Source organism: Parus major, chromosome 14 (assembly GCF_001522545.3).
Source record: "Parus major isolate Abel chromosome 14, Parus_major1.1, whole genome shotgun sequence".
Classification (NCBI taxonomy): domain Eukaryota; kingdom Metazoa; phylum Chordata; class Aves; order Passeriformes; family Paridae; genus Parus; species Parus major.
In genome coordinates, this window is record NC_031783.1 from 11,280,375 (window position 1) to 11,301,345 (window position 20,971).

Sequence of the window (20,971 nt, forward strand, 5' to 3'; positions counted from 1 at the left end):
TAGTTATTTCACAGCTGAGCTTCTCAATAAGGCATGAGGAAGTGATTGCTGCTCTCCAGCATGTTGGTAAATAAACAGTTGGAAGTAGGAAAATACAGAATCCTCTCAGCACTTGGTCACAGCTTTGTGCTCAGCTCCTTCCTTCCTTCCTCACCTTGAGTTTGTCCAGACCAGACCTGTGACAGGGAGTTTGTCTGGAGGGCAGTCTGGGGAGTGTGCCATGCATGGGGACCAGGCTTCCAAGAGTTCCAGCACTTGGTGTCCCCTGCCCAGGAGCTGCCCCTGTGCTCGTGTCCACATGAGCAGGGATATGGAATCTGCAGGGCCCTTATCTGGAGTGGGACACTGGGACTCAGAGAGGCCCCACCTGTGCAGCCCAGTGGCCTTGGCAAGCACAGAGGCTGAGGGAACCAGGCAGCCTTTCAGACAACAATGAAGAGGAAAATATTTTAAATTTGTTTTACTTAAAAAGCAAACAGTTCCTTTTGTGTTTAATGAGCAAGAGATTTCATAAACTCAGCAGGGAAATCATGACACACTTGCACCTTGGTGATTTCCAGCCTCTTTTCTTGGCAGCAGCACTGGAGGAGCAGAGAAGTGCCCAAACAGCTGCCCCACACACACTGCCCCAGGTGTCTGGGGGTGGCCAGAGGTCTGGGGGCTGCTCCTGGTCAGGCCTAGGGAAGCACCAAGAAGAGGATGAAGCCATTCAGCCTGACACATGTTCAGTCCCAAAACGGGTGAACAACAAAGCCATTCCATGTCAGGTACTTCCAAACACTCCACATTGTGCCCCAGGTACAGTCACTCACTCAAAGCAATCAGCCACTGGTTTTGCCACCCACTCTGTGATGGTTTCTGGCCTGATCAGCTTAGACACCCACTACAACACTGGCCTCATCACCCTGGGGAAACACAGCTGCACAGATGCTCAGCTGCCCCTTACAAGTGCCCTGGCTTTGGTGCAGTTATGCTCCAGACCCTGCTCTGCTGGGGCACAGGTCTGTCAGAGACCAGGTGTCCCAGAGCCCTGCCAGAGGGATGTCTCCATAGACATGTGCAAGGTCTCCAGCTCACTCTGACAGCAACCAGGAGAGAGCAATGGTTCACCCATGACCTGCCCAATCCCAATCCCAGCAGCAGAGACAAACTCCTGGAAGATGGTAGGGAGCTATTTTTCCACCTCACTGTTGGGTGATCCAAGAGGGGTCCGGCTTTATAGAAGAGATGCACAAGAATTCATCTCTGAAAGTATTTCTTGGGATAAAATACATCCCCCCAGGACACAGGGATGAACTTGGCATTTCTGGGACACATCCAGCAGCAGAAGGGTCATCATTAAAAGCCTTTGGTGGAGATAGGGGTTGAGGGATCTTACATTCCTCTGTCCTTTTGCCCCAGGCACTGCCTCCTGCTCTTTTGGCTGTGCTCGTGGGCTTTGTGCTTTCTTTCTCCTTCTTTACGCTTTCTTCCTCTTAAATGAAAGGTTCCCCAACTCTGCTGTCACACAGCTCTCTGGACCCTGTGCTGAGAGGATGAGCCAGGTGAGAGCAGGAGGAGGTGAGTAGGGTCCCCTCTTCCCAGTATTACCCCTAAGTGCCTCTGCCCTGAGGCAGGTTTTGCTTGAGGGAGGCTTTCGGGTCAGGACTCGATGATTTACAGCACAGGACGTGCCCTCCTCATCATCTGGGGGACCTGGGGAAAGCACTGAGCACAGAGACAGCAGCAGCCTTGATGGGTTGCTTAAACACCCTTCTGACAGGAGGAAATCTGGGCTGTGGTGTGCTAAGATGCCTTGTTAACTCCTGTGGAACGCTCACGTACAGGCGGGCAGCAGCTACACCGTGTGTGAAGGCTCTGCCGATCCTCCCCTGCCTGCTCCTGCCATAACGAGGCCCAATGGGTGTGTGTAAACAAAGCAAGCATCTCTCTCACTGGACCTCATGCATCATTTATAGCCAGCTTTTCCGTGGCACAAGAAACATTTACATATGGCAGCATTAATTCCGAACGCCACTTCAAAGCCATCTCTGTCTAATGAACCCCGTGCGCTGCGCACAGCAAATTCCACCCCAAAAATAATTAGCAACACAAGCCACCAAAGCGTTACAAGGGGAACGCAGCACACCACCTGCTGAGGCAAAATGAATGCCTGATTTATTTATTTTTTGCCACTTTATAGCAATATTCAGGCTCTGACTCAAAGCTGTGCTCTGTTCTTTGTAGGGCCCCGGGAAGCGTAACGTTCCCGCTCTGCTTTCCAGTCTGAGAGCAGATTGATTTGGGAGCGTTATATGGAATCATAGAAAGGTTTGGGTTGTAAGGAACCTCAGGTATCATCTAGTTCCAACCCCCCCACCATGGACATGGCTTGTGTTTGTCTTACATCACAGCTGGATAGAGCTGTGCAGGACCCTGCTGGTTTCTCCATGCCAGAGGTGCCAACAGGGTGCAGGCAGCTCTGTGACCCTTCCTCTGAAGCTGCACAAGTCCCAGATTTTTGGGATGGTGTCACCAGCTGACCAGTCACAGGCTGGTGGCCGGGAGCAGGACAGGACTCACCAAGTCTCACCCTGGTCTGACATTCCCACAGAGCCTTTAACCCTGACTGGGATCAGTCTCACTGATAAAAAGGAAATTGGAGATGAGATCAGGAGTTAAAGGTTTTGGTGCCCCTACCAGCCATGGTGCTCCCTTCCTGTGCTGGCTACAGGCTGCTGTGAACGGGCTCAGGGGACAGAGCTGGCTGCACTGGAATGATTCCTTTAATCTCTGTCAGAGCTGCCCAGCCCAGCTCACAGCAGGAGCAGCAGCATGTTTATCTCAGAGGTCACAAACCACCACGGTAGAGAGATGGAGACCAAACCTGGAGGTGGCTGTGGGCACAGGAGGACCAGCTGTGCCAGGATGATGCTGAGATATCCTGTACTCTCCTAGTTCTGTCCTCCTGGAGTGGAAGGAAGGTGCTTTGCAGGGCACTGCTCTCAGCCTGTGCGTCTCTCCAGCATCAAACCATGGAATTCAAATTGTCAGTCTATGCCTTGTTAGGATGCAAGGGGTTAAACTGTTCTTCCTATGCAAATTAAGCTTAATTAATCCTTTTCATCAGTTGCAAATATACCTTCTGAACCCTATTAAAAACATGAATATGCAAATTCAGACCTTTTTTAATACTCATTTTCAAGGACTTGGAGTCAGGCTTGATTATTCGATTCCCGTTAACAGCCTGTAAAACCTGGTGCAAAATTTAATTTCCATTTTAAGTTACAAAAAAAAAAAAAAAGAATCTGTTGGTAATTAAGCTAATTACAGTGTTACACTAAAGAGGAGACAAACAAGGAGGACAAGATCATTCATTACATTTAACACTGGTTACAGGACCTGGGGACTGTCCTGAGTTAACTGTGCAGCCAGGAAACAGCGGTGATATAAACAGGGTGTGTGTGGAGAGGCTGTGGCTTTTGGGGGGCCTGGTGCTTTCCTTACCTTGGGAACAAACCTGTTCCAGTCCCATGAGCCTCCTTCTGGTAAGGACAGAAGCAGGGAAGAGGAGGTGCAGCCAGGCTGGAGGCATCCTGGTGGTGTCCTGGGGTCTCTGCATGGATCAGGAACACGATTGAGGTTGGAGTTTCAAAGTAACGTCTAAAACCACCTTATCTGCCAGAGCTGAGCACCCTGTGAAGGTGAGATTTCCATCTTCCCTGAGCACTTGGGGTGCAGAGGGGACACGGAGGAGCTGGGAGAGCCCAGAAAGAGCTGAGGAAAGGCACAGGGACAGGGAGGAGCTGGGAGAGCCCAGAAAGAGCTGAGGAAAGGCACAGGGACATGGAGGAGTTGGGAGAGCCCAAAACGAGCTGAGGAAAGGCACAGGGACACGGAGGAGCTGGGAGAGCTGTGCTGTGAGAAGGGTGAAGGAGGGACAGTGTGATTTGCCATCCCCCCATTGAGTACAGGGATGTGCACGGTCAGTGGGAGGCACCTCCAAAAGGAAGGACCCAAGTGACATCCACACTCTGTGTTTCTTTTAGGAAGGCCCCTCCTTGGCAGTGGTTATGGAGCAGCGTGGCAGATGACCCAGTCACTACCAGCAAAGTGAAGTATCTGCCCTCATACAGCACAAATGTCACTCAGCAGATGCTCCTTAAGAGGAGAGGTTCATCTGCCAAACTTCAGAGCCTTTCACCTGCCTGGAGAGTATTTCCCACCAGGCTGACACCAGAAGTTTCTGATCACATCAATGGGGTGTGACAACAGAGATGATAAGGGAAATGCTCTCACCCTCTAGCCAAGCCCTTTGACCTGCCTGGTGCATCTTGTGAACTGTATCATATTTTGGGGAGAGTCAGGGATGCAGAATTACCTTCTCAGTCCCTGCAGGCAATCAGCTTGCTCCCCGAACCATGAGATATGATTGCCCTTATTACTTTGGCTTGCATAGCAGTGAGCCTTGTTAATGGTCATAAAATTATCCAGTCCTTATTTAAATCCTACGGCCGTCTGTGTTTCAATGACCTCCCGATGGTCTCTGGCTTTGCTCCAGGCTGAAGAAGCATTAAAAGGACCAGGAAGGAAAAAGAGACAGTGGGAGGATTAAGGAAAAAAAAAACCCAGAATCACAACAAGCAACAGTCAACAAAGAGAATTCAAAGTGAAACAGGGAATATTAAAGAGAGCTCAATCAATCAGCTGGAGAGTTCAAAAAAACATAACTTGTCATGAAGAGAAGGAAGCAGCATCAGGTAAAATTAGCAACACTAATAAACTCATCAGCACTGGAGCCTGGGCCAGGAAACAGCACAGGGAAGATGAAGGGGTTGGTAGAGCTTGATCCCATGTTGGGGAAGCAGAAGAAGACTGACACAGCCCAAGGGAATGTGCTTTGGTGGAGGAATGTGCTTTGGGTGGAGACCAAAGACATGGGCTGCTTCTGAGACCTCCAGCAACAAGAAACTGCCTTTGTGCTCCTCAAATTACATGGCAGCATTTTCCTTAAAGTGTATTTTTCTTCTGTTTTGCTCCTTGTACTTGCTCTGAGGGAAAACACGCACAGAAGGAAGGCTGGAGACCCAGACACCGTGGGTGGAACAGGAAGGGCTGCTGGGATGGCCTGTCCAGGGCTGGCCTTTGCCCAGTGATCTTTCTGGAGCAAAAATCTCCTCTTTGTTTTGGATAAAAGATTGTTCCCCTGTCCTTTCAAATAACATCTGCAAACCCCCAGAGTACCAAAAGATTTTACAATAATAATCCCCCCAAAGAGAAACAAGAACTGGAAAACCTCCAGGCAGCCAAGAACTGTTTTAATGTAACCAAGCTCCAACACAGATTTCCATCAATTTTGCAGCAAACCTGAGTCATGAAATTAAAAGTAGCATCAGCATATTTCCTATTAGCTATGGTCCCTTTTTCAGAACAGATCATACATTCCTACCCCATTTTTCTAGACACTTGTGTCAATGCGATATCATCAGATGCCGTTCAGTCTTTCCTCTTAGCCTGAAAAAAGCTTTCCTGTTGGGAAGGATGGGATTTTAATATTTAAAAAAGACTTTGTGAAAAAGCTTTGCTGTTTTTTTATTTATTTATTTATTTATTTATTTATTTGATATCCCTCCCCTGATCAGAGTGGGTGCATTTTGTAGCTTTTAAATATCATGCAAGTTTTAAGCAATGCTGCTATTAAATCTGAATCTGCTGTCACAGCAGGCATCAGGAATGTGATTCACACCAGCACAGAGAGACTGCTCTGTCCTCCCCAGCTCCTGTCCTTAGCTACAGTCACCTGGCATCACACACTACCATTGTTTTCCCAACATCTCTGAACAGCTAAAAGCTCCAACAGAACTAATCCTGCCCTGGCTGTGCCCTCTCCCACCCTGGGCAGCAGAGCCCAACGTGGTCTGGCATCAGCTCAGTGATGTCTGAAGAAGCTCTTGCCTGTCCCACCCTGGGGTTTATTTTGACACGTCCGCCCATCAGCCCAACTCTCATCACTCTCAGCAGCCTCTGAGCTCACTGCTGGGCTGGGAAATGAGAAGGGCAGGTGTGGCTCAGTGTTTGTTTGGAGTGAGCAGAGGGGAGCAGTGGAGAACTGACGGCAAGGCTGGAACTGCAGCTGTTCAGAAATGGAGGTGGCTTCTCCTTCCATCCATGCCTGGTTTCTTCCACCCATCCCCTGCTCTGCTCCTGCCCTTCACTCTCTAGGTAACCACCTCCATCATGTCTCCAATGCTCTTCCCTTGCTCCTATAATGTTACATGGAGAAGATCCAAAACTAACATCTGCAAACTCCAGACTTCTCATGGCTCATCCCAAAAAGGCTTCCCTGGTTTCTTCTCAGGGATCACACACTTCCAGGACAAGGTGAACAACAAGGAGACACAAAGCAGGAGCAAAAGGCTCCAGGTGCAGAGATGTGCCCTTAGGAGAGGCACAAACCTGGCCAAACCTGCCTTAGCCCAGAGCTCTGCTGCTTTCTCGACTGTGTGGCAGTACCCAAGAGCTCTGTGCCCGTTTGGTGTTTGTGGATGCACACAGATGGACAGGGCTGATTTGTGGCAGAGCAGGGACTCACGAGCAGTTGGAGCAAAAGGAAGCTTCAGGCAGCACTGCAAACAAGATGCTGCTCTCACACACACACACACACACACACACACACACACACACACACACACACACACACAAACTCCTGCAGCCATGCACCAATAAATCATATTTTACAGCCTCCAGCACATAAACCCAGTTAGTGTGCAGGAAACCCAGCGAGCACACACACACTTGTGAGCGCTCCCACCTCTCCCCTCCAACCAACTGCAAATCCAGCTCCCAACATTTTCTTAAAGGGTTTTCCACAAACAGGGCAGGAGCTTTGCAAGTGATGAGCCAAACCTGGATGGGACTTGTGCCCTCACCACCTGGGGTGGTGACAAGTGTGACCTCTTTGCACTGCCTCAGGGGCTGCACTCACGGAGGGGGAGGCAGGGGGTGGTGAACACGGTGGCAGCGCCTTTGATGGGCTGCTGAGCCCTTGTGGCTCATAAAGGAAGGAGCAATCACTGCAAAATTCAGTGTCACAGTTACTCCTTGCAGCTCCCTCATGGCTCAGACGAGCAGGATAATGACAGTGGCAGAATGGGAGCTGCAGTGGTATCAGATACAGCTGTAGGTTTGTGGCTTCATCCTGAATTCAGTGCTGGAACTAGAAACTGGCGAGTCTCAACTCCTCCATGGCCCACAGGTGGCCCAGGTGGCTTTGCAATGGTCACATCTCCACATGAACAACTCCCAGACTTCCATGTGTGAGCCTTAGAGAAGTCCCCGTTTCATATGAGCCCTGTGACCTCACTGTGCAGCAGCACAATGCCATGAGCAGGGCAGGGATGCTGCTGGCCAAAGCAGGACAGTCACCCAGCAGCTCCCAAGCCGTGGACAGGTGCTGCACCACACCAGCACATCCAGCCAAGCACCCATCCTCACCACACACCTCTCCCAGCCATGCTGCCGTGTTAAAGTTAGTTGAACAAATCAGTCTTGCTGGGAGAACAGGGAGCAGAGCAGTAATTCATGTCTCCTCCCCAGCGGAGGCATCTCGGAAGCCTGCTGTGTGTTCTCTCCCAACTTATTATCCTTTCACTCTTGGGAGGCAACTTTCCAACAGGCAGAACGTGTTTTCCCTTGTCGCTTTCCAGCATCGCTTCTCGCCTCACCTGTGTTTTGCTAAGATAGAGGGTTTATTGTAAACTTATTAATTACTTCATTTCTCCTGCAAGGAGCCAGGAGAAAAATTTTCCGCGGCAGCCGGGATCTGCTATTGTGTTGGCGGCGGAGCTGAATGCGCCTGACGTCATGATTCATTTTCCCCATGACTGGGGAAGGCGGCTCTCCGTGCCACGCCGTGCATATGAATCAGGCAGCCTTCCCCTGGCACAGCATGCCCAGCAATTCATCTTCCACCGGGACTTCTTCAAGCAGAAGAGAAAATGACAAACTTTTGCTACTGCTCTTCCCTGCAGAGAGGAGAGAAGGGGGCTGCAGCCTCCCCGGACCTCATGCTTGTCCCTCCACCTCTGATCGACAGCAGGTGGGGGTCAACAGCAGAGGTTTTCCAGGCCTGTAGATGTATCAACAGGTCTCCAAGTGACTCCAGCAAGCCTGGCCAGCCCTGCAGTCACTGCAAGTATCTCAGCTAACTTTCTAGCCTGCTCACTGCTACCTTTCCTCCAAGCCCAGGGAGTGTGTTCCTGCTGAAAACGGGGAAATCAATGTACACAGAAGTTTATAGCAAACTGATTTTGTTTAAGGCAGTGCAGGTTGGGACTAGGTGATCTCTAAGGTCCCTTCCAACACAAATCATTGATGATTCTTTAACTCTATGAATGAGACTTGCCTGTAAAAACAGAGATAATGATGTCCTCCCTTTGCAAAGCACACCAGACCACTGATGTGCTCATCCTCTACATGTGGGAGAGCACAGCAAGGCACAGAGTGCATCCCAAATAAGAGTCATACACCCAGTTTGGGAAGTGACACTTTATTGTTATGACAGAAAAGCTACATCCATTATCACACAAAATGTCAGATTTCTGGGGATGCTCCACCCCCATGGAGGGGAGGAGGAAGGAGACCTCCAAGAACAGATACCCACAGGCTGGTGGCAGGCAGCAGGCTAAAGCCACCAGCATTGAACACAGCCCAAACTGCTCCTTTCCACTTCCAACAGTCCTGAGATAACCAAGAGCCCTAAAGTCTTGGTGAGGAACCAAAAGAATGGCAGTGACTGAGCCACAGAAGTGTCAACACAGGTATGGGGGCTTCAAATGGCCATTTATGCTTGTGCTTGTGATGCAGACTCAGGTCACTGATATCTTAAAAGTAATTTCAACCTTGCTGAGTGATGAGATGTTTGTAAGAGCAAGAGACTCTCCCTGGGTCTCTGTCCTCAGGGATCAGGCCCTTGGCTCCCATTAGAAGAGGACAACCATGCAGCAGGAAGCACCAGCCTCATGCAGGTTTGTTTCTTTATTAGGGCCTAGATTCAGGGAATCCTTTTGGGAAAAGCTGTGAATGGTCTTCCTGGGGCTCCTCAAACCAGCAGTTCCCACAGTATTCCCAGACAGTTCCTGAGAATCTGAGTAGTGATGAACACGTGGCCCAGCTCCCCGGCAGGGATTGGATCCTGGCACAGGAGAGCCCTGGGATGGAGCTAGACTTGCCCTCCCACAGGAGGAAAATTATGCTTTTCAGAGGAATTGGTGGGATTTCTGACTCAGCATGAAAGAAGGGGGAAAAAATGCAAAACAGAAGCAACCCAATACCACAAATTAAGGGTGGTGGACATGAGAATTTTTCCTCACTACCTCAAGTGTCCTGCCCAGGAGGGCCAAACCCTGGCTGGCAGCTGGCAGTGGGACACTAAGCAATGGTCTGGCGGCTGAAGAGGTCGAGGGTGAGGGCGCTGAGGAAGGCTGGGATGCTGTCCTGGCGCAGCAGGTGCAGCTCGATGAGCTCCCGGATGGTTCGTGAGAACTCCGTTTCCAGAAGCTGCATTTTCCCACCGGAGGAGCTGGAGGCCTAAGGGGAAAGAAGAACAAGCCCATTAATACCAGGGGGTTTTAATTCCCCTGCTGTGACCCAGGAGCAGTGTCACCCTGAGGCCTCCTCTGGCGCCTGTCCCCAGGGACATGCCATCTGCTTGGCACATGACATTCCTGAGTCCTGCATTGCAGTGTCCCCACGCAGGACCCCGTGAACCTTCCCTGGTGACAAATGTGGCACTGGGGAGATGAGGGGTTTGACCATCCTGGAAAGAGTCTGTGCTGCCAGCATGGAACAGAGGTGGCCACATCAGGGTCACTGTCACCTGTGACACCTGTGTCACCTGTGATCACCAACACCACCCAGGGTGGCAGGAGCTCTGCACAGGGGTTTTATCTCCATGAAAACACTTATCCCACACCACTTCTGTAGGAGGGAGCAGACCTGTTCCTAATTAACATAACTTCTTCCCAATGAGTACTGATCCACCCTGCATCCCTCAAGTGTTTAGATCAGCCTGGCGGCACACAGCAGAAACCTCCAGAGGAATTATTCCAGAGATGCTCTCAAGAAAATAAGGAAACTCAACATGTGGGAAGACACTACAAATCTCCTGCAACATATAAAACAAGCAAAAAAAGGCTAAATGCAAGAGAAATAAGGAATGCTTGAAGCCTCTCCTGCCCCTGGAGGCACGAAAGCAGCTTGTTTATTAATAAACAACAAAAACATCACAGTGCAAATGCTAATTTTTTTTCCCCTGCCATTTTCCTCTTCAAAATACTCCCATTCCTAATTGCTTTGCAGCTCTGCTTCCTATAGGAGCCGAGGTGGGACAGCACGGGTGGTGCCAGGCTCAGCTGGCAGCCCCCTTGTCTATCAAAGGATGCCAAGATCCAAAGTGGAAGATTGCCATGGGAGAGGAAAACACGGCTTTACCTGCAGAGAGCCCCAGGGAGCCTGCTTCCTTCTGATTTCATGTTCTCAGGAGCCTGGACACATCTGATTATGAACTTCCCATGTCTGGGTCACTTTGGATTGTGAGGAGTGCAAGGATGCCCCTGTCATCCCCAAGCCAGGCAGGGAATCCAAACAAGGTTTCCACGTGGAAAAGTGAATTAGGTTTTGTTTAGATCTTTGCTTTGGCTGGGTTGTTTTTCAGCAAATCCCATGCTTTGATCTGCTGCTTACTGGAGCTACCTGATGCCTCCTGTGCACCTGAGGTAGCCCTGGACCAGATCAAAGAGGGAAGCGATGGCAGATGAAGGAGCTGGTTGGAGGCATCAGCAAGGATGCAGATTCCCAGCCCACATAAAGCCAGAGGTGTCACAGCACAGAACAAGCACAGCAGCTGGGTGCTGTGGCAGCAGCACAGGTTTTATTTTGCAAATCCCTCCCTGGATTCAGCTGATGAGAAGTGCCAGTTTTGGAGGAAGGTCCGAGTATTATGAATGCATCACTTGTGTCTCCAACTCTCTCAGCGCCGAGTTGGATTCATCTGAAATGGGAATTCAAGCTCTGTATGAAATACACAGCCTCCCTCGCAGATTTAAAACACTCTTTGGGCACAGAATTAATTTTCTGAGAATTTACAAGCAAATCCATTAATTGGTTTACTAGTTTAATTAATTAAAGTAAATTCCTTAAGAAATTTAGCATCCAGTGCCAGACCATTTGCTTGTGTTTTATGACCTCAGAAACAGAGCAACATAAATGTTTTAAATTTCCTCTACTTTGAACTCACTGGTGTCGTGGGTGAAGGCTATATTTGAATATCTTCTCTTTTTTTATGAGATTGATGGCGGTTTCTCTCTATTATTCTTCCTAAACAAAGTTTTCTCCTGCAGCAGAGGCAGAAGAAAAATGTTCAGAGAAAGTTATGTGGACAAATTTGTGCTTCTGAGAAGACTGGTACTTCCCATTGGGTTTTCTCAGCTGTCAAGGGAGGCACCATCCTCCCTCTCACCCCCACGGCCTCTGTCTCCCCAAGAACTCCAAAAAATCAAAGAAAACCCCCTAATGCTTCCAAACCCCAGACATATCACCCAGGTTGCTTCTGTAACAGGCACAAGACGAGAAGGCAGCCACTTGGAAAAAAAAGCAATTCTTCCTGTGCCAGGAGATGTTTATATGTGAACTTAGAGAATGGATGCACTTGCAGTGCAGCTCATTCAATCTCACACTGCCTTTAAAAAAATGGAAAAACTTTTTTTTTTTTCCCCCTAGGAGTATTTTAAAATTGCTATCATTGTTACTTTTCTTATTATTTGTTTTTAGTGCTTTTTTTCTTCACCCATCTGTTCATAATGTAGTATAGACTGGGATATATAGATAGATTTGCTGCTTTGGGTCCAACAGCGGGAGTACCTCTGCAGCCTGTGCTTTACAAATAAAGTGATTATATGAAATAATAGCAATATGTTCCCATTAGTTCACAGGATTTCTTTTCAAAAGCCAGCCTGCACCCTGCCTGGTGCACTTGCTGGCAGAGAGGGAAGCGCCCGAGGCAGGAACAGGAGCGAGCAGGGGATCAGAGCAAGGCAGTGGGATGCACAGGGGTGTGCAGGAACTGAGAGGGAAGACATGGGGGGGATGCTCTGCTGAGTGAACGCTGCAGGGTCTGGTGTTCCACACCATTCTGTGGTTCCAGCTCTAAAAACTGTATTTCTGAAAATAAGAAATATGAAATTTCCAGCAGTTCAAATCGGCAAGGGCACTCGAGTCCTCCTCTTCACTGTTCATAGCTAGGATTCCCTCCACCCACTTATAATCAAATTATTTTTTTATTTATAAAAAGTCTCAACCCTCAGAGTAAAACTCCTGGACACAACTCCTGCTGCCAAGAACTTGCAGGTGCCAGCACAGATCAGCTATTCACAGCACACTCCATGTAACACAATTACCATTCACTCTGCTGATGCATTCCCTAAAATTCTAAGTTTAGATGAAGCCAAAAGCCGCCCTAGCCCATCTAGGAATAAAATGAAAAGCTGGGAGGAGCATAAATAAGTGTCACTGATGCATGGGGACAGTCCATGAGTGGGAATGGGCTGAGAGACCAGAGCATGTTCAAACCCAGCCCCAACTGCTCTGTGCCCAGCATTACTGACATCACTGCTACAGTGTGCTACTGCTCTTAAAGGGCAAAAAAGCAAAGAAAAAATCAAGAAAAAAGCATCAACATTTAGAGTCAAACTGAATACACTGGATCAAAGGAAAAGCTGGATCTGTGAGTATCCCCATCCAACCCAGAGTCAATGCACAGAGGAGTCAATGCAAGAGGACACTTTGGGGACCACCATCACACTTCACTCTCCCTTCCACCTCTGTGCTGGGCCACACAAGTGCAGTGCTTCTCTAGAGATGTAAATATTCCTTCCTAAGCCTCAGTTTCCCTGAGCACAGAGCAGCAGCTAATCACTATGAGAATACCATCTCTCAGGTACTTGTACATAGCCCTAGATTGGTTTCTTCTAATTCATGGGAAAATTCTGGCTCACTAAACTACCGAGATTCAGGTCTCTATTATGTTTTATTCAGATCTCAAATACTTGCAAAAGGAAAGATTTCAGCTTTCCCTAAGTTCTGTTGCCAGTTTAGTGTGATTTAAGGACTGTGGGGACCTTTTCTAGAAAAGCAAAGGAAATCACTCTTTGCCCAGTGTGACTGCACAGCCAGCTCTGCTGGGATGGGTGGGATGTGACTCTGGTTGTAGGTTTGAAGGGTGACAGTCTGTTTGTCTCCTCGCAGGCTGTGCCACCCCAGAGCAAGCAGAGAAGGGGGCAGACCTCTCTGTGTTATAAACCACAACAACACTGGTCTGCTTAGCACAGAACAACATGAACTTGGACTGGCTGCTCCGAGAAAAGAGCTGTTAGCACAACTGTTTCTTCAGGGGAATCAAGATCAGCAGCTGCCTGCCAAAAGGAAACATCATAAATCTTCCTCTTAACCCTGGAAACCACTAAATTATTCAAGGCTTTATAGTTCAGACACACATGTAAAAATCTCTCCAATAACCACCAACATGGTAGAAAAGCAGGTTCTTCTCTCCATCTCAGCGAGGAGTAGATGATGTGGAGGAGCAATAGGCATTCCCAAATGTCCCTGTTGGGGGATGGACCTGCAGCTGGATGAACTGGGCACATAAAACTGCAACATATGGGCTAGAACAGGCTCTCTTAACTACTGCCACTTCAGTGTAACATGTACAGGACTTCTGTCTGCACTGGTCCTGCTGGGATGGCTCTTTGCACTCGTGCTGTGGCTGCATACAAGCCTCTTCTGAAAGCCAAGACCCAGCATTTCCTTCTCTGCTTCTTCCAGCAGCCGAGGGGGACCTATGTGAGAAGTGTGACAGTGTCTCCTTTAGTCACTCACAAGCTACCACATGGTTCAGAAGTGCACTCTCACCTAGATACATTCAGGTTTTACCCTCTTGTACACCTGCTCCCTCTTCTCTCTGACATATTTTGGTAGTAAAAAACAATGGCTCCAAAAGTGCCATTGGCTATAAACTGGCATGCAGCGTGACTTTAATCACACAAAAGATGCTTCTTGAAAAATGTAAGACCCAAGGTCACACAGACCTTCAGACACTGGAATAAGACTGAAAAGAGGGTGGCTGCACACCCCAAGGAGAGAACTGACACGGGGACATGATATCATGAAAAAACATGGAGTAGAAATGCAGAAGCACGGAAAAGAGGGCTTCAGCATTCTATACAACTTGAGATTTCAAAATGAAGTGAGGAGTTTCTACCTCTGATTTCCACACTGAGAAAGCACAACTGCCTTTGGGTATGCAATCCATGCAGGACCTGTGTTCCTGCAACTTCAAACACACACCTCCAGTGTCACAGGTGGAGCTCCTGAATGGGTTCTGGCAAGCTGACAACAGGGATGGTGGAGCTTTGTGCCAGGCACAGCAGGCAGGCAGTTGTGTCTCAGCTTGGGAACAAAGGAGGTACAAACACCTCCACAACCTGCAGAAGGATGAAGCCCTGGGCTTTGTCAGGGCTGCCAGAGCCACCCCTTGGCGTGGTGACAAACCTCTGCTTTGCAGATGCCGCTTGGCCACGCTCTATGGCAGACGGTGCTCTCCAAGGCTAAGATGTATTAGGGGTCAAAAGGAGGACGTGAATCATTGCCTGGTGACATTTACCCAGTGAATGTATCTCGAAGGCCCCATCTCATCTGCTCTGCTCCTTCCATAAATCACTGTCTGTGCTGTGTCCCCATGGATGCCGGCTCTGTGCACACACAGCCATGGTGTGGGTGGAGGAAAGGGACACCAGGATGTCACACCCAACACTTCACTGCATCTCCCTGCTCTGTGCAGGTCCACAGGCTGCTCCAGCACCATGTGCTGTGGCCTCTGTGCCTGAGTTCTCTCTGCCCCTTTCCCCTCTCCTTGTGGTGTTCCTCCCACTACTCTGGAGAGGTTGTGCCATCCAACGTGGGTTACACACATCTCTCCACCAGATCGACCCCTTTAGCAATTTGCCTTTGTCACATGAATCCCTCAGTCACTCCCTCTTCCCAAAGCCTTCATGTGTCAGCAGAAGCCCTCAGGGTTGGCTGTTCCACTTGGTCACCTCCCAAAAGCTGCACAGCTCTATGGCCGTGTGTGCCTCGGAGCCTTGGGCACACTGCTGGTCCCGAAACCCCCTCAGCTCCCCGACACCTTCCTCAGCACCCTCTAACACACACAAACCCTGCCACAGTCCAACAAACCTATCTGAAAATTTCCTTTAAGGAGCTGCTGGCTCTGACCTTTAAATGAGAAAATCCTTTTGTTTCTGCCTCTTGCTTCAGATGCCGAGATTTTTCTAAATGTCAAAGGCCGCCTTGTCCACGTGCAGATGTTGAGGGTGGAAGCTGTGATGCTGAGTGAGCTGGCACCCTCTCTCTGGGTCTGCACAGATAAATCACCCCTTCACATCACCCCAGACAGACAGACAGACAGACAGACAGACAGACAGACAGATGCAGGGCAGCCAAAAAACTGGAGTGCCCATAAAAAACCCAAGGAAAATATGTGTGTGTGTGTGTTTGTGTGTGTGTGCACATGCAGGAACTGCCTGCTGAAGTTCTAACAACCCAGACACGAGGTTTTGAGATTTAATTGCTCAAACTTGGCTCTCTCGGGTGATGATATCATTATCAAAATACCCCAATTGAGTTATGCCTCACCAATCAATCTCTCCTAAGCATCATGCACTGCTCAAATACCAGGTCCCCAGGTAGCCTCTAAATCACTTTAATTACAGGCCGTTCATTTAAAATTAGGGAAATATTAAGGAAAGGAAAAAAAAAACAACACAAAATTGAACCACAAGATGTGCTTATGGCTGGAAATATTTATGAGGTTATTTAGCAAACTGTTTACTGGTTTCCTTCTTTTTTTTTTCATGGTAACTGGCAGGTTTCAGCTGGCCTGACAGGATGCCTGCCCATGGTGGCTCCCGCAGGATGTGCAGCACTTAATCAATCAGGTCACCTCCCTTTCACGAATGACCATTCCTTGTCTGCAGAAAAATTTCCTCCCCCCTTTAATATCCTCATTGTAACCCAAAGAAGAGGAGCATTTCTTTATAATAATTGTTTCTTGCCAAGACCTCTGACCTCTGTGTCGCCAGCTTGGTATATAAAGTGAATTTATGAGGCAGACAGGGATGGATGCCTGTAAAGAGCCTTCCAGGAAATGTAATGAAAATGCTGCTTTTAGCTGCTGAGCAAAGAAAAGCAAATGCCTGGCAATGCCAAGAAGAAAATTGAATGCTGGGATGGGGTAAGTGAGAAACAGCCCTGTGTGCACTGAGATTTATAGCAAACCTTTCCTTTCTCTTTCTTATTATTCAACACTGAGATGAACCACAACCCCAGAATGCCTTTGGAACAAGAGGTCAGCTCATATACTTCCATCTTAATCAGAAGCACGATCAAGGCACTGTGTACAGGGGTGGCAGCAGTGATGGGTCCTGGATGCTGCACCAGCTCCTCCCCACGGCTCCCTGTTTTGATCTAGGCGAGCTCTCCTGCACCTCACGTCAAAAATGAAACATAAAAAAGAGCAGGGACATGTTCTGAAGGGCTGCACCCCTCTCCATGGGGGAAACCTGCTGCTGCTAATCCTGGGGGACAGTGCTCTCTGCGGCAGAGGGAGAGTCAGCACCTTCTTTCAAAAGGTTTTTCCTACAGGTTAATGCCCTTTAGACTGTCAAATGTGATGCCATAAAAATAAGATCAAAGGCTTTAAAATAAGGGAAGCGTATTTTTTGATTCATACTATTACTATTTTATATCTGAATATTCCTATAGAGCTTTTCATCCTGGAAGACAGGTCTTTGAACTGCTGTGATTTCACCTATCACTGAGGAACAACCCCTGGGGTAAAATGTGACAGCTATTATCAGGGTGCCTTAATGTTACTGAACAGTTCAGGACAGACAGAGACAAATATATCCAATTTAAATCATAGGATTGAAGAACTACTGCTCAGTGTGGATTAATACCCATGCATTTTCCAAAAGTGCTTTGAGAATTTTTAGAGAACAAGTGCTGAAACTAAAATTCCCTGTCTCATCTGTAGGATTCATTCAGGCTCCCATCATTATGCTGCAAATTGAACATTGTCAAAGAGGGAAGATGACAACTTAAATGATTCACCCGTAGCATCTACTTTTGCATCCACAGATTCTGATGGGATGCCCAAACCAGCCACCAAGGAGACTCACCCTGTGGAGACTTGCTGAGGTGATACCTAAAAATGGTTCCACTGAACACATGGCTGGTGAGAGTAAGTCACAGCAGACTACTCACATCACAGAGAATGGAAAATCACATGGGATGTCACTCTAAACTAATACTGGCAGCCGGCCGTAGTCGGAGCTCGAGCTCATAAAGTGTAAGTTTTTAACAGACTTCAGATCTGCTAAATAGTGTTCACCAGCCAAATATGCTTACAAACATCAAGCATAAAGGAGTAGAGATGGGAACAAGGCACTGAGCTCACAGAATTTTTCCAAGCCCATTCCATATAAAAACCGAAACTACAGCATTAAGCCTTTAAAGCCAATACCTCCATAAAAATCTCAGGATCGTTACAAATCAGGGTCTCTCCTTGATACACAGGGAAGCTGTGCTGATCCCCCAGCCATGGCTATCTCTGACCTACAACAAATCCCTTTGCAAAGAGCAGCCAAACGTGCGTTATCCCAACTGCTGTCACACCAGGCGCGGCAGGGCTGGAGCGCTCCAGCTTCCCAACCATCTGTGAGGTGACTGTGTTGGACTGGTCAAGCTGCAGAGTGAGCAGCTAACAAGCATTAACAACATCTAGCCCATGTGTTCTGTCTAGTAAAATGCCAACCCATCTGTCTGTAACATCAGCGACTCCGTAGAAGCCATATGCAGGAGAGACAAAAATTAGGGAGAAAAATCTCCCGTTACTTTCTCTGCAGTGACTCTGCAGTTGTCGCTAGGAACGCGAGGGACTGGGTGTTTTTTAAATTCTGTATCTTCAGCCAAATCTAAGGCTCACGTAGCTCTCCAGCCCTGCCATCCAGAGGCAGTTTATTGTCTGCACCTGACCCTGGTGAACATGGCTTGGGGCAAAGAGAAAAGTAGCTGCAACTCAAACCAGGTTCCAAACCGCTCCCCCAGGAGAGCCAGAAGAAGGCAGAGAACTGGAGGGAGATACCAGGGACTGGCAAGTGAACCCTCAGGTAGACAGGGAGCTCATTAACCAGCCAAGCTGCTTATCACATTCCTCTTCATCTCCCTTGCTGGAAACTCTCCGAGCTGCAAGGAACAGAGGAGCAGTAAACCAAGAACATGGAGTTTCTGGAACATAAGAAGGAAGCACCTATGGGAAAAATAAAAAAAAAATCATCTGTGTGGGCTGTAATTAAGACTACCTGTTCCCAAGGCAGGGAGATACTCCACTTGTGAACTGCAGCTGGGGGCATGAGGTCTGTAAGAGAACACAAGCAGCAAAGTTTGCCAAACCCTCCATCAATGAGAGACATCTGGAACCATGGAGAATTTTGACAGCCACTTTTGAGGCTGCAGCGTTGCCTGGGAGATAGGATCCCCGTCCCCAAAGCAAACCACTGCTCCCCAAGAGGCAGAGCTTGCTGAAGCCTTCATCCCTCACTGAGTCACACCAGGCACACACCACTCTGCTGCTTGGCTGCTCCTGCATCATGGTTCTCCTCAGAAGTCTCTGCTTTCCTGTCTCTGGATTAGAGCAAATCAGCAGGAAAATCCAAAACTCCCCTCTGAAGTGCCTGCACATGACACAGAGTGAAAATAGGTCATACAGACTTCAGGACTCACCAGCTTCCAACTGGAATTGTACCCCTGAGTTTGGGAGCTGGGCATCTCACCTTGCATGAGATGGAGGGAGAGTGCCCAGGGCTGGGAATGGCTAAATGAGCAGAGGACACACGCCTGGGAGGCACATCTGGAGTGACTGGTACTCTGCCACACTGCAGATGCCATCATGTGATTAAATATTTATCCTCATCATCTTTTTGGTATCCTTCTGGAAGTCTTGCCGTAAGCACTGCGAATGAAAGGCTAAAGAACTGAACAAGATCCTGTGACCAGTATTGGCTCAAGGGACTGTAAGTGATAAACCTAATGACAAACAGACAATTAGACCTTAGCTCTGTGGCTGAGGGATGGGACAGTATATGGAGCATGTCCATTCCAGGCTCATTGAGTTTGCAAGGCTTGTGGGGGAAGGAGTAACAGATGGACCTGACGGCAGATTACAGCTGAAATTCTCACCATGTTTATTCATTACCCTCTTCTAGCTCTTGTTTGTCATAGTCTGGCACCCTGGGACAAAATGCAGGTTCAAGCCTTACATCAAGGAAACTGGTGACACATATTAGTCACCTCTGTGCTCTGCATTGCAGCCAGCGCTGCACAGACCAAAGCCACTGCTCATCTAAGAGCAAGAAGAATTGGTCAATAATTACCCTTTCCTGTGGAACCGTGTGACTTGCTTACAGTTATGATCTACCAAAGTGGAATTTAAGTGCTGGCTCTGGGAATAACATTAGTTGCCACTGTAACATCAATAACCAAATGTCACGATGTTAGTGTGAGTTTGAGGAAGGTGCTTTTACTGCTCTTGCTTTTTTGCTGGCTCACATTTTCTTCGTTTTTCTTCATTTGAAATCGCTGTCATCAGCACGGCTGTCAGCAGGACCAAGGTAAGCCTGAGTTGTCAGCACCCAGCAAGTCAAAGAAGGAAGTTGATTCTGAACATGCAAAATGATTTTCCTGTGTCCTCAAGAATGAGTTTTAACCCTTAACTGCTCACAACCCCACTGTTGGGAAGCACATTTCTCAGACTGCATCTATAGCCACAAGTGGAAGTTTATACTGAGAAGAAGACATTATTTCTATTGTGGAGCTGATGGATACCAGTAATTCTGTTTGTGAAGTTACTCAATTTGTAGACTTGTAGTCCACAGGTAGGAAGCCTTGAAGAACAAGACAGGGAAACCAGTCAACTGGCCTGTCCAGGTTGGGTCTATCTGGCTTTCTTGAAATGGGGTATAATGGTAAAACCCAATGTGAAACCAAGACACATAGGACTCTTCTCTCCTTGAGCAGGTCTGAGCTCACCGTAAGGAGAAAACCCACAGCTCAAGAGACAGAGGTTGCAGCTAAGGAGTGAATAAATAGGAAGATTTCAGTTTTCACTGACACAATAGGAGAAATTCTACTGTATCCCTTGAGGGGACACTCAGCCCTTTGGGCTACGACACTTTTGCTGAGAGCTCCTGCTGTTGCCGCCTGTGCTGTCATTTGGCACTAACCTCCTGAAGAACACGGCAAGACAGCACTGCTGGTTCTCATGTCTGGATGAACATGCTCCTCTCCCCGAAGGGAAAAGGACAGGTTTTGTGTTTAGCAGTTGCACCATGTTCGAGCAACCTCCGAGGAATCTGCCTGGGGCCCCGGGCCTCCCCACCTGACACACATCTGACACACATCTGACACACATCTGACACACATCTGACACACATCTGACACACATCTGACACACATCTGACACACATCTGACTGGTTGTCTCTTCCTGCTGGTGTTCTCCCACTGATGTGCTGCCACCCGCCAGTCAGCTCCTTTTGCTGCAAGTGCAGAGGGGGAAGAGATTTATGCAGACACCATGTATGCAATTATGAAAACAGAAGACAAGACACCCGGATATCACACAAATTGATGCATTTTTGCTGGCAGGCTTTTTGCATGATCCAGTAACAGCTGTCATGCTCCAGCTTCTCTCATCTGAGCTCTACTACCACTTCAGCATCCTTCCACATCCTTTAAGAGGGCTTCCTTCCCTTCCTGGTGCAGCCTGCTCCAAAGCGGGCAGTAGCGTGGGATGCAAAGGGGAGACAGTATGGCTGCTTTTCA

The 20,971-nt window shown here is 48.3% G+C and overlaps 1 protein-coding gene across 4 annotated transcripts in view; it reads right to left on the reverse strand.

Annotated features, from left to right (window-relative positions):
- Positions 1–8,511: 8,511 nt before the first annotated feature.
- MAD1L1 (mitotic arrest deficient 1 like 1) overlaps positions 8,512–20,971 on the reverse strand; it is a 346,255-nt gene continuing 333,795 nt past the window's right edge. For all 4 annotated transcript variants that reach the window (XM_015643261.1, XM_015643258.1, XM_015643260.3 and 1 more), the window contains one exon: positions 8,512–9,567. In XM_015643261.1, coding sequence (XP_015498747.1) covers positions 9,409–9,567 — 159 coding nt within the window. In that variant the 3' untranslated portion in view covers positions 8,512–9,408. The remainder of the gene's footprint in view (positions 9,568–20,971) is intronic.